This window comes from Sitophilus oryzae, unplaced genomic scaffold (assembly GCF_002938485.1).
Source record: "Sitophilus oryzae breed Bouriz unplaced genomic scaffold, Soryzae_2.0 scaffold_1801_pilon_pilon, whole genome shotgun sequence".
NCBI lineage: Eukaryota > Metazoa > Arthropoda > Insecta > Coleoptera > Curculionidae > Sitophilus > Sitophilus oryzae.
In genome coordinates this window covers 3,188,089-3,202,536 of record NW_022146504.1, presented here as the reverse complement: position 1 = coordinate 3,202,536, position 14,448 = coordinate 3,188,089, and the positions used below count along the sequence as shown (strand labels likewise).

General features: G+C 31.7%; 1 protein-coding gene across 1 annotated transcript in view; it reads left to right on the top strand.

Moving 5' to 3' along the window:
* The window catches only part of LOC115882934 (leucine-rich repeats and immunoglobulin-like domains protein 1), a 59,625-nt gene extending 45,386 nt beyond the window's left edge, over positions 1-14,239 (top strand). Inside the window, exons 3-4 of the mRNA XM_030901201.1 lie at positions 4,620-4,927; positions 10,399-14,239. Coding sequence (XP_030757061.1) covers positions 4,620-4,927; positions 10,399-12,057 — 1,967 coding nt within the window. The 3' untranslated portion in view covers positions 12,058-14,239. The remainder of the gene's footprint in view (positions 1-4,619; positions 4,928-10,398) is intronic.
* The last annotated feature ends 209 nt before the right edge of the window (positions 14,240-14,448 follow it).

The following is a 14,448-nucleotide window of genomic DNA, read 5'->3' as shown; positions in this document are numbered from 1 at the left end:
GTTTGAGTTCGATAACCATTTACTTAACCACATTACTTTAATATGATTATTAAGTTCAACTAATTCATATTATTAAAACATCTAAAATACAAATATGTACTTTTAAAATTAATTTAAGTTCATCTCATCTCTCTTAAAAATTGCTACTTCTCAAAATTTCCCATTAAAAAATAGACCATATACCATATAAAATTAAATAATTGAAAGATCGGACTACGGAAAACCACACAAATTTTCGGAAAAATTTTGACCACCTGCACATGCACACAATCGTCAATAAATAAAATTAAAAAATAACTACTATTTTAGTATTTTAACTATTTTAATAAACGCAAAAATAGCACAGTATTTATACGGCGAAGTTATAAAAATTTGGAAGAACTAATAATGCACTGACGCATACAAAAATCAAACGAATAAATCAATAAATAAATTTCATTTATCAAAAGCATTCGATAGTCGTGGCTCAACGATAACCATTTAGTCGCACGGCGAGGTTGTCACATATGCTTTAGTATACAAATGAATGAATGATTTTATTCGAATAAAACCATTCGATAGTTGAAATCATTCATTCATTAACCATTCGATAGTCTAATTCATTCGATAGTTCCCATCGCTAGTTTAGATTATCACAGTTATACGCGTCAATATACTAATTGCTCGAAAAAGTTCGTATTTCGTATTTGTGGGAAACAAAGGCTTTTTTGGTTTTCATCTGCCGAAATCATATTTCATTTTCTTTTTTTTATTTGTATTCGCCACAGGAAAAAAGCCTAACGAACGTTGTTAATTAAATGTCGATAGCGGAGCAGACCTCTCGTTCTCACAGCGTGTTTATTTTTCCAATCCATTCGCTAATGATCGGAAATGAGTTTGGAGATCGATAGGTTCTCGCTGTGTGGCTCACCAGGATGTCGATATTAGTAAGCTCGAAGGTCTTTGAAGTGGTGGGTTTCCGATAAATTTACTAAAACAAAACAATAATTAGTTAGGCAAACTATATATTATGTAATTTCTAGTGTTTTCGATCCAAAATGATATAATATACCTACTGTTTTTTTTGATATAACATAAGCCTTTCTTTTAGATTTTTCGACGTTTCGCAAAATTTATTTGCATCATCAGAACAATTATTTAATTAAGGGGTTATATTGCTGGGGTTTGGGATCATGTTTGATCCCTCACTCGGAGGCCTTGGGCCCATTACGATACCCCTGTATTTGTACCAAACCTTCCTCTCATTCTTTCTTTGCGTTAAAGCACTTCCAGCTCTTTGCAAAGTTCCCGATGTCGCTGATGTTGGCTTCTGCTGCTTCCTCTAGTCCCTCCAAAAAACCTTGCCCTAAAGTTTTAAAGCGTCGGTATTCCAGTGCCGGACAGTAGCACAGCAGGTGCCCTATGGTTTCTTCTTCATCTCCGCATTCTCTGCAGTAGTCGTCGTTGGAAATCTTCCATCTCACGACAGTTTTCAGTGATGACACCTTCAATTAACTAGCCATCTACTACTGGCCACAGTTTTCGAGCTGTAGTGCAGTCCTGACAGTGTTGCCACATCTCTTGCTGCTTGGCCTTGATGGTAGTTCCTATAGCTTCCTTCAGCGTGTTGATCGTCATCACTCGTTGTTGATCGTCACAATGTAGTAATTATGGACTTTCTTTCTCATAGTTATCCCGTGGTTTAAAAATAATTTTCAAGAATGTCAATTATAAACTTATGTATAATGCTAGTAATAAATTAAAACAACTATTAGGTTTGGTTTGGTTTGGTTTGGTATAAATATATTTGGTAAAAATAAATATCTTATAATACACAGTTAGCCTGGGCCAAGGTGTCAAGAAAAAAAATATATAAACTTTGAGTACTTTATTTTTTAAATGCTGATAACACTGGCTTCAAAAAAATATAAAAATTAAAATCGCCGACGTACAATTGGGGTCTCTACACAAATTTAAAAGAAAACGTTTTCAACCAAAGTAAAAAGCGCGCAAAAAGTTTTGTTAATAATAAATAACGACCATAATTACCAAAATGTATGCTTACTGCTGCCCCCCTCCCTGTTTCTAAATCCAGGAGGTTGGGTCTCTGAACAAATTTAAATAAAAATAGACTTTAATATAATAGAAGAAGCAAAAAAATATTTTTTTTCTAATATTTTAGCGATAAAATTTTACTTCATGATCATAAGTATTAGTAAACAAGTAAAACTACAAACTAACAATTAAGGAAGTACAATTAATAACACACACTGAATTTAGACTAAAAAGGAAGAAAACAATTAGATACTAGCTATAAGTAAATAAATAAATATTAAACGTGATTACTGTTGTAGGAAGCAACACTCCTAAGGAGATGTTTTTGATGTCGGATTTGAATTAAAGTTTTTTGAGAACAACTTAAAGGAATGATGCACCTGCTCTGAGGCTTGCTCAGAGTAAAAGCCGAATGCTTTCTGTGAAATACTAACAAAATCCACTATATGGTGAACAACAGCGTGAATTTTTGGAGTAAACCTGATTTTCGTATCTCTTATTTTGTCGGAAAATTTCAGTATATAGGCTTCGTAATTGGTATCAATATATTTTCCAAAACAGCTGGCTACCACATCATTGAAGGCACAAAATACCTCTATGTATTTGATGTCTAAAAAAATTAGCAAAGGGCTTAGTGTCCAAATAACAATAATAAAATAAAGTTTTGTTACAAAGTAAGTACCAGGATCTAGTGCTTTAAGGACGTCAACTTTTTTAAGCAAGTTTCTGGCATTATTTCCATTAAATCTGCTGTAATGGTCTAATTGTAGCCCAGAAATTCTTAGCCAGCTTTCAGCAATTTCCGGAAAGTCCTTTTTTAGAGAATCGTATATTTTTTGTACAACTCCCATCTAAATAAATATATAGTTGATAATTGGAAGATCGTCAGTTATTAAAGGAATGTTGACACAATTCTCTAAAAATTTTAATTAAAATTTGCAAAAAATAACTATTAAAAAAGTCAATAAAGTAAACTTAGCAGTACACTTACTGTAGTTTTTTGTTTCTTTTAAATTTCCACCTGTCTTCTCGTTCCATAATGTACTCCATTTGGAAATATCTTTTATGGATCTTAGTTCTCCCCTTGACTGTAAATTTTTTGAGTTAACATCACACCAGGCACATGGATGGCATGATGATGAATATTGAAGGCCCAATATAATCATTATCAACTTTAGATCTGCGGCAAATGTGTAAGAACTGACTCCACAAATAGTATGGAGTTGCAAAATCTCAAACATTGCTCTGATATTTTTTTAGGTTTCTATTATTTTGGGAGCCAATCCTATTATAATAAGTTTGTTTATTCCGGTACTTTTATGTGTTTCTTGTTTTATTTCGGGATTTTCGTAACAACATAAAGACAGACAAATTTTTAAAGATCCACCTCCACTATCTATGCCCAGTTTTAAATGGAAATCATCAGTAAGTTCACGTTTTTTAAACAAATGGTATTTCCACCTGGCCAGGCAGGCAAATTGGTCAAAAAAATCTCTTTAGGAGTGTTGCTTCCTACAACAGTAACCATGTTTAAAATTTATTTATTTACTTATAGCTAGTACCTAATTGTTTTCTTCCTTTTTAGACTAAATTCAGTGTGTGTTAAAGTTATTAATTGTACTTCCTGAATTGTTAGTTTGCAGTTTTACTTGTTTAATAATATTTATGATCATAAAGTAAAATTTTATTACTAAAATATTAGAAAAAAAAATTTTTTTTTGCTTTTTCCATTAGAATAAAGTCTATTTTTATTTAAATTTGTTCAGAGACCCAACCTCCTGGATTTAGAAACAGGGAGGGGGGCAACAGTAAGCATACCTTTTGGTGATGATGGTCGTTATTTATTATTAACAAAACTTTTTGGGCGCTTTTTACTTTGGTTGAAAAAGTTTTTTTTTTAAATTTGTGTAGAGACCCCAATTGTACGTCGGCGATTTTAATTTTTATATTTTTTTGAAGCCAGTGGTATCGGCATTTAAAAAATAAAGTACTCAAAGTTTATATATTTTTTTTCTTGACATCTTGGCCCAGGCTAACTGTGAATAGTTTCTCTTTATAAGATATAAAGATAAAACATTATTATTATTCATAAAGACAAAACACCTTCACTGGAAAGGTCGAGTATTTATGAAATTGCATGTCAAGATTGCAATCAATGCAAGTATGTTGGACAAACTAGAAGAAGTAAAAAGCAACCTTCTTAAGGCAAACAGGTAGTAAACGCCATTAAAAAAAGAAGAGTACAGGCCGGGTAAAGGGCGTCTAGGGCTTGATCTCGCCAAAATTATCATCGATTATCATTCTCCAGCCGTCTTTGACGCAGTTTTTTTATCGATCGCATGGTACCTACATTCTTTAAATAAAACCAACTAACGGGGTACCGGAAAGTATACAATTAATTCCGGTATTTTAACAATACAATTACAGAGAAAGCCTTAGATCCACAGTCAAACGTGAATTACGCCGCTTATCGGCAATACCTGAAAGGCCCAGGCATTTCAGGAAATGACGGATTTCATTATATTATGACATCCACATATTATACATTATTAGGTGAATTTTTTATCACTATTATTTCTTTCCAGGTCAAATGCTACGCTCTAACCCCAACGCATCCATCTCTCTTCTGGATTGCACCGTGCAGAATGTTTCGGTTATCTACGGTCCCCTTCTTCAGGGCATCTCTCTCCACGGCTTGGTGATCTCTTCCGGGGAAATAGGTGATGTAGACGCCTCGGCTTTCAAGGGGTTAGCGTCTCCACTCCAGGCACTGGGTCTGCCCAACAACCAGCTATATACTGTACCTATTAAGGCGCTTGAATCGCTGCCGGAATTAGACAGGTTGGATTTGTCCGGGAACAAGTTGAAAATGTTGGATGGGCAATCATTTAAAGTGAGTAATTATTATAAAAAAGTTTGTATCATCCTTGTATCTCTTATATCGCCTCCCGAGATACAGCCGATCTTTTGGTTACTCTGGCATAGAGGAAATATACCGTGTGTTGCATCGTCGAGCTGGACAGGAAATCCCATGTAAATTTTGAAATTATGAATAAAAGTTCCCGATTTTATTTTAGAGAAATATTTATTTGAAACTTTTTAAAGGACTCCTTAAAATGAAGCAGTTTATTTTGCACAATTTATAGGAATTCGTGTTTGAGTTATATCTATTATGATTTTCTTCCATTTATCTTCTATTTGTCAAAAATATTTAAAATGATATTCGCTATGAAAAATTACAAAAAAGTATGCTGCAAAGTGCAAACATAATAGAATCTTTAAAAAATCATATACAGGGTGTTTCAAAACAAATGCGAAAAACTTCAGGGGGTGATTCCTTGTTCAAAATAAAGGGTAGTTTGCTTCATAAACGTTGGGTCAAAAGTCAACCATTAGGCAGATATCGCGGTACAAAGATGGCGGAAAAATAATGTTTTTATTTTTTATCTTGAAAACGAAAAGAGATAGACTAATGAAATTTTACGGAAGCATTGCTGTTATGAAAACACACTTTCTGGTAATTTTTGCACTTTTTTAAAATGAGTGGAAGGGGTTGAAATAAACTACCCCTATAATTCTTGTTAATGAAATTTAAAGAAAAATCTTATCAAACACATGCAAAACAAAATAATTTTGATAGTTTAGTTTATTTAGAAACTTTTTTATCTCTTGTGTTTTTTTGATAAAACTCACCGATTTGAAATTAAAAAATAAAATGTAAAGCATTACATGTCAGGACAAAAAACATTTTTAGATAAAGAATCTAGTGGGCAGCTGTAATTTATTTAGGAAAAAATCTAGTCGGCCGCTGTCACTTTTTAGGATGTTTCTAATATTGTTTTATTTGACATTACCCTACTGCAATACGTTGTTATCTAGATTATTATTATTATCATTGTTATCACTAGATTCTTCATCTAAAAATATTTTTAGTCCTGACATGTAATGCTTTACATTTTATTTTTTAATTTCAAATCAGTGAGCTTTATAAAAAAAATACAAGAGATAAAAAAGTTTCTAAACAAACTAAACTATGCAAATTAATTTTTTTGCATGTATTTGATAAGATTTTTCTTCAAATTTCGTTAACAAGAATGATAGGGGTAGTTTATTTCAACCCCTTCCACTCATTTTAAAAAAGTGAAAAAAATACTAGAAAGTGTGTTTTCATAACAGTAATGATTCCATAAAATTTTATTAGTCTATCTCTTTTCGTTTTCAAGATAAAAAATAAGAACATTATTTTTCCGCCATCTTTGTACCGCGATATCTCCCTAATGGTTGACTTTTGACCCAACGTTCATGAAGCAAACTACCCTTTATTTTGAACAAGGAATCACCTCCTGAAGTTTTTCGCATTTGTTTTGAAACACCCTGTATATTTCGCAGATAAGTAAATAAAATGTATCATCAGAAAATTTATTTATTAAACACTAAACAATTCACAAAATTAAGTAGGTACATACTAGATATTTATAAAATGGAGAAATGAAGAAAATTTGAAATTGAAGAATATTTAAATGACCTAAAGTTATGCTTCTTCAAAATTCGCCATTCGTACGAAGTTTTTCGACTCTTTCTCCAAACAATTCTGGTAGTTATTTGTTTTTCTTTTTCCAGTTAGTTTTAATAGAATACTTAGTTTATTCGGTGATACCTATCAATATTATTCTTCTTTTTACGTTTGTAACTTATGATAACTGTTGCCTCGAATCCTTCAATTACATTTTTAATTGTTGGTTTGGTTTGGAACAGGTCAATTTGGATGGTGAAATGAACAGAAAATAAAAAATGAACAGAGCAACAGAAAATAAATATTTTATAGCCTGTAACCAAAGACATTATAAAGATAGACCGAACATCTCATTCATAAATACTCGTTGGTAGTGTATCAAACATTCCAATGTGTCAAACAAGGACAGAAGAGACAGAGAAGTCTAAAATTTCCGACCCCGGCAACTAGGCGCATTTGGGATTGTTCTAATGGCCAGTGGCGTATCGTTTTTTGGAACCAATTTTATTAGTAAAGTAAAAGTAAAGTAATTAGTAAAATTTTTACTCCATATTAATATACTACATTAACACTTTTTCGTCAGATGAGTTTCTATGGTGGTCTAATATAATAATACAATTAATATCCCACATATACTTATGTTGAAACGTTAGTAGTTTTCGAAAATCACTCCAACGTCGATTTTCAATTTAAACTTTCAGTTACTTCTATATAAACTTTCAGTTACTTTTGAATATTTACAGGGTGACTCAGGCTTCCGAAACAGTTCTATATTAGGTTTGTGGTTGGTGACTTTTCTTTCAATTTTTTTTTCAGAATATGGAGGCATTTAAGCACATTTTAGACATTTTTGTAAACATAGGTGGCCGGAACATATTTTCAAACCACAGTTGTAGATTTGCCATTAAATTTCCATGCCAGAAATACCTAGGGTTGCCACTTGTCCTTTTTTGGAATAACTTATCCTTTTGACTTTTGTTGACTTAAAAAGTCATTTTTATTTACGTATTTTCCCTGAGAAAATTACCTACAGCAAACAGAAATATTCTTTTCGCCCAAATTCAATTAGGAATGTTATAAAACTTAACTTATAAATAAATTTTTCTTGTTTAGAATAGGCAACATTATTTAGAACTTCCCGTTTAATCTCAAATGATAGTTTAGGTTTTATATTTACCTTTTTTTATCTTAAAAAGAACTTTTCAAAATTAGTACCTAATTAGTAACTCTAGGAAGATGTATTTGTACGGTGGTAAAAAATTGTCTAAACAATGCCGAAGGGGCAGATATAATAAAGCAATAAAATGTAAAAAAGGTCGGGTAAACACCTTTGTTTATTTATTGAGCAAAATTCCTTTAGAATATCGTATATAATGACCAAAATAAGACGCAATTTTAAGAAAAAAATGTCACTTTCTGGCTTATAATAAAGTTTCAAATGTAACGTTTATATTCAAATTTTTTATGATCTACAACAGTTAGGTAGTAATTGAGACGAATTATAATTCAATTACCGGCTACTACGTTCTTGTTTTAATAGATCAAAATTCAACAAATATAATTAGAAATTATTTTAATTGTGAAAGGCTCCCTTGTGGGACGCCTATGTACGATTACGGCGCGGCGGAAACAATACCTACCTGTGAAAAGACAAATTCGGGTAATTTGAGCTTATTTGTCCACACATTTGGCACTGTCGTACCATATTGAAAATTCGCAGATTCAAAAGTACATTAAACAAAAACAAAAACTACTGAAAAACACTGAAAAGTTCACTTCGGACTTGATTCCGACTTCAAACACACCGTAAGCTAAACGTAGTACGCTATAACGGACCATAGGCCGTCGCGAGGGGTGGTGGGACGGACGGCTCATTTCATTCTGGAAGACTAGCAGCGACGTTGCCAGTAGTTCTAGACGTTTCAGCCTGTGGTTTCAGCACATTAAACAGTAAACATGTCTTTTAATAGTAACGCATATATGCTCTGGTTAATAACATATTATTACGGATGCTTCTTTAAAAATAAACTATTAATTTAATTAAGAAATTGAGATTTATTGATATCCGGTGAAGGTTTTAAAGTCACCTTTTCTGCAAATCAAACTAAGTAGATAGGCGCAAATTTGATATGTGGCAATGTCGCCTTCTCTATCTCAGTTGATTTTTACAGTACGTAGTCAACCTCCGAATGTTTGATCGGGTTAAAATGCATAATGTGATATCTGTTCTTCCTAAATCTATGCCTGTAACCCATTTCTTCCATAACACCACTTTAGTATATTTTTCTTTTTCTGTAACTAATAAAAATTTCCCTTTTCATTTTCCTTTCAAAAAAATTCTGCATTGCAAAAATCCATCTCTAACATTAGTTTTTAAGGCTTTCTATTATTAATAGAATTAAGCTTGATTTTCATGCATCCGTTATCCGACTATACGATGATACGATATTAATTTTATTGGTTCAATTTAAAGACTTTGGTTGGTTAGTAACGAAGCCTTTAAATTCAACCAATAAAATTAATATCGGATCATCGTATCGTCGGACAACGGATGCATGAAAATCAAGCTTTAATCAGATATACGGGTGTTTCAAAAAACATGTGCTCACTCTCGTGGGGAATTTCCTCACGTAAAAAAAAGATGTATTTTTCATACCAACATAGGTCCGATTCTGCTTTCTATTGTAGCTACAGGGTGTTAAATTCTTAATATTCTTTCGATTTATTATAATTTTCTTCCCAGTACTTTTAGTGATTCGAATGAAATTTTGAGGGTCAGTGCTACATATTTTAATGCTAACAAAGTGGAGATAAATTCATCAGGGGCGTGCATATGGGTTATCATTGGAATATTTTTCAAAAAAAAACACGTGCGCCTCTGACTATTAATGCCAATTAAAAGTTATCTTTTGATATTTTGTCCAATTCGGCCTCCTTAATGAGATAAACGCAATTTTATTAATCACAATTAATAAAATTAAAATAAAAATTAATAAATTATATATTTTATCTAATTTGTTATAAAATATTATCATTATTAGATATTATTACTATTATTCCAACCTACAGCAATTTAAAATAAAAAAATAATGGTGTTTAAGATAATTACAAAAAACCTAATTTTAAAAAGTTTTAACATCCTGTAACTCTAAACTATATATTTTCATACCCATGTTTATAGGAACTTTTTTTATATTTTTAATGAGGAATCAATGACTACTTATTTAAAACTTTCACAAGTTAATGATATTAAAGTTTTTTTTTTTTGACTTGGATCAAGGCAACCTATAGTAACTTTTATCCTCAAAATTTCATTTGAAACTCTAAAGTACTTGGAAGAAAATTATAATAAATCGAAAAAATATTAAAATTTTAACACCCTATAGCTACGAAACAAAGCAGAATCGGATAAGAAAAATAAATCTTATTTTTACGTAAGGAATCTCCCCACGAGAGATGGCACATATTTTTCGAAATACCTTGTATAAAAAAACTTTATATAAATCAATTTTATTGTTTTCGTGCTCCAAAAATAATTACTTGCATAGTTTTCTCTGAAACCGAAAGTCGAACTTTCAACAGAACTTTTGAATTTCAATTGCCAATCTGACTAAAAGTCTTTTATTTTACCTTTTAATTTCAACAGCCGCAGCTGCCACGAATGGTTAATCTTTGAAAGCTCGGGCTGATGAATTATTTAGGCCTTTTACAAATTGAAACTCGACCACTTCTTTTTATACCTTTTTCTATTCGTCCTCCATTTTATCGTTTCTCCTCAACCTCTACCTCCCTTTCAATAATAAATCACAAGATTAAAAATGAAAAATTTACAAGTTTACGTTTTGTTTCAGGGTTTGCGCAATTTATCTTTCATCGACGTCAGCAACAACTTGATTACGAAAATATCACCGAACGCTTTCGACAGTTTACCCCAACTGAAGATCCTTCGGCTCAGAGGAAACAAGATTACCTTGGCCGGTATAACAAAACTAAATTCTCAATCAACTATTGAAGATTTGGATTTGTCCGAGAACACGTTAGTTGGACCTTTAGGTCCAAAAACATTCCCCAAAATGGAATCTCTGAAAGATTTACAGTTATCACACAATTCACTTAGTAGCATCAAAATGGGAGCACTTCAAGGACTCACTAACTTAACCTCATTAAGATTACAACACAACCTAATTGATGTAATTGAAGATCACGCTTTTATTCATTTAACCGCATTGGTGAACTTGGACTTAGCGCATAACAGAATTGTTGCTGTGTCTGGAGCATCTCTGGCACATCTTAATCAGTTAACTGATTTGGATTTAAGGCACAATTTTCTTAGAGCTTTGACAGCAGATTTAATTCAACCGTTGAAGTCTTTAAAGGTTCTGAAGTTGGATGAGAATGATATTTCGATCGTGGCTAGTGATGCCTTGAAACCAAATTCAATTTTTAAACATCTGACTTTGTTGGAAAATCCTCTTAACTGTGACTGTAGTCTTATAGAATTTAGTAACTGGTTAATAAACACTACTTTACCAACAGAAGACAAAGCTACTGCAATATGCACCACACCCCCATCTTTAGAGAATGGACTCTTAATAGAAGTACCACCAGATGCTTTATTGTGCGGCGAAGATGAGCAAGAAACGATTATGGCACCTTTATCCACACCTTACCGAGCCAAAGTTAGTTTACAGAACCTAAATTACAACGGAAAAGAGATAAATCTTGTTTGGAACGTTGAAGATGAAGCAACACCTTACTCTTGTGACGCTATCTTCATTTACGAAGAAGAAGGTCCTAACGAAATACTCCTAGAATCGTACCCTATCAAATGTAATTCTTCCGACATGACAGATGCAAAATCCCTTCAGGTATCAGTACCGACGACTTTGCAACAAGAACATAGATATCGCTACTGTGTAGCGTTGTTTGGCTCAGAAAAATCCGACGATGTATCTTTAATTCTCGGCTGTTCTGACATGATCCCTTTAATCCAAAATCCCGTAATACACCAGGATAGTTTTGTGTCCCCCATGCCAAAAATCTTATCTTTACAAGCCAACCTGTCAAATTACGGAAGTCTTTCAATAGACGTCATGATCTATCCACACAGCTCGAGGTGTGTACTGAACATAGCCCTCTTAGATCAAAATACTTTGTTGTCTCAAAGAAAAGTTGAGTGTGTTAATCCAAAGTATACTTTTGATGAGTTAAATGCCGGACCTTACAGAGTCTGCGTTAATATCATTCCAGGTGATGCGTATGTAGATATTACCAAGCCCAGATGCGTCACGGTATATAAGAGAGAGTTTCATAGATTCACGGGTTTGGATATAGCTTTCGTGACGATATTTCTGATCTTGTGCCTCATGGTGATAGCTTTAATTTGGGGCGTAAGGAAAATATTGCTGAAGCCAAAACTGCAGACGCATCAGTGTTTTTTACCACCGGAATGTGACGATAACGTGCAACATAATCGATATGTAAAATTACAAGCGACGACAAAATTGTAGAATTGAGATTATTCGCTTGTGCGACGAAATTCTTTACTGAAAGTGCCATAGAAACTGCTTAAGGAGTACCTTGAATCCAAATCCGTACGAAAAAAATGACTATAGAGAATATTAAAGGAAGTTATTTTTCTGCAATGCTACAAAGATCTTCATTCATGAACAGGAAAATCTTTGCTTGAGATGTTGGTAAAGTTTGTATTTTGAAGAGGCATGAAAGTAACTTGCTTTTAAAAGTGATCAATGTTCAATATTAATTTTGTCTCATCCGGTTGTACTTTTTACTCGTAGTCGTAAAACTCGACAGGCTGGTTATGAAAGGGCTGTGATATAACCAGTTACATTCATTTGTTTTATTTTTACGACTTCTTACAAAGTCTTATAAACACATTTTTGTATGAATTTGGATTCAATATAACTACCGCCTAAATCGGAACAAAAAGAAGTGGTTAATAAAAGACTATTTAAATAATTTTTATAAAATGTTTGTAGGTTTAGATATATAACTGTTACTAATTTAAAAATATTGTATTAGCTTTAATAATTTTAAGACTTTTGTATGTAATCTAGAAACAGGTTGTAAAAAATTTACGTATACTTCGCAGGAAAAAAATATAAAAAAATTGAAATGAATTTGAGGTCAATGTTAGACGCTATTGAATGTATTATTGAAGTTTTGCCTATTTGTATTAGTCCAATTACAGAATTTATTTTATACAGGGTCGTCCAATTTTAGATATATACGTTAATAGAAAAAATATGAGCTGGGATTTGCGGAATATAAAATTTATAATATGAATTATTTTATTTCGAAAAAATATTATAAATAAATATTTACAGTAGGGATATACTATTTTTATTCAGAAATAATTAACAGAGTTATGAATAGGTAACAAAATAAAAAATTGTATCCATTATAATTTGACAGAGTACGATGAAAACAACATACATCTGATTGAACTTATACTTACATTCTTTATTTCCTGCAGTTTATCCTATTTAACTTGGACCACCCTGTATATACCAAGTGAAAAAATTAAAATATTCAAACCAACTCAAGTTTAGTTACATATTCCCTTATTTTTTGACAAAATAGAATCTCATAATTATTTTAAAAATTCGTATTTTATAGTACTTAATTCTTTTCACACAAAAATGTACCTATTACTTGAACTCCTGGACAGGATTATTTACCAAGTAGTTCTAATAGCCCTTATGTATAAACATAAACAACAATTTATAATTCAGTTTTATTGAATTACAAGATGAGAAAAAATTAATCAATGCTTTTTAATAATGATGGAATAAAAACTATTTTAATACAACAATGACTGTAACAAGATATGCCTAGTTAGAGGCTTTATATTCATAACATTTTTACTTAAACAATAACGACGATAAATACATTTTACTGTACTTGAATATTTATTAATGATAAAGTGTTCAAGAAACTTGAATATTTTAAAAGAAAATATTTTAGGTCAACCTGTAAATGTAGACATGCAAAATCCACCAATAATGTACATATACAACAATTATTGTTATATACTCTAAAAACACCCTTAATAACTATTATTATGTCTAGTTTTGGTATTTTCATCCCTTCGAGAATCCAAATTTATTACTTATGGTGCTATATTTTTTCTTTAAAGTTAGTTGGTGATAATTTAGTTGTTTTTTTTTATTTTTGTATATAAAAACAATCTCTGCAGAAATGTTTAAAAAATATTTTATAGCTATTCTGCTCTTTAAGAAATTAACACAGAACTGATTAACTTTAGTTTGTATATTGTAGATACGATCGAGTTCTTCACTAATGCTTGTTTTTTTTTATTATTTTGTTAAAATTTGTTGTTAGATTTATGTATATCGCCTTGTAAAATAAAGAGATAATTCTTGCCAACTGTTGTTTTACTTTTTTGTAGATAATGTATGGTAAAAAACAGGAAAATGTTTATACCCATAGAGGTATCAATATTGTGCAAATTTTTAAATGCTGATGTTTCACAAGCCTTAAGCCCCATCTACACATGACGTTTTACCTGTCAATTTAATCTGTTCAGTCAAAAAGTTTCAAGTAAAATATTGTGTGTGGACTTCAAGGATAAGTAAACTCGCTTCATTTTTGTTGAAGACACGTCAGCGACATTCGACTATCTGATTATCTTTGTCTTTGACTTTGACTGGCCCATTGTCTATCTTTCTTTTGTGTATGTAATTTTTACAAAATAAATTAAAATTTTAGGCCGAAAAATATACAGGGTGAGTTTCCTACGATGTTCTCTATGGGTATATCGAAATCTACTGGAGATAGAGAGTCGGTTAAATGGGGAAAGAATTACAGTTTTGTGGGGTCATAAATATTCGCCTTTCAGATTTTTGAAAAAAGTTGTA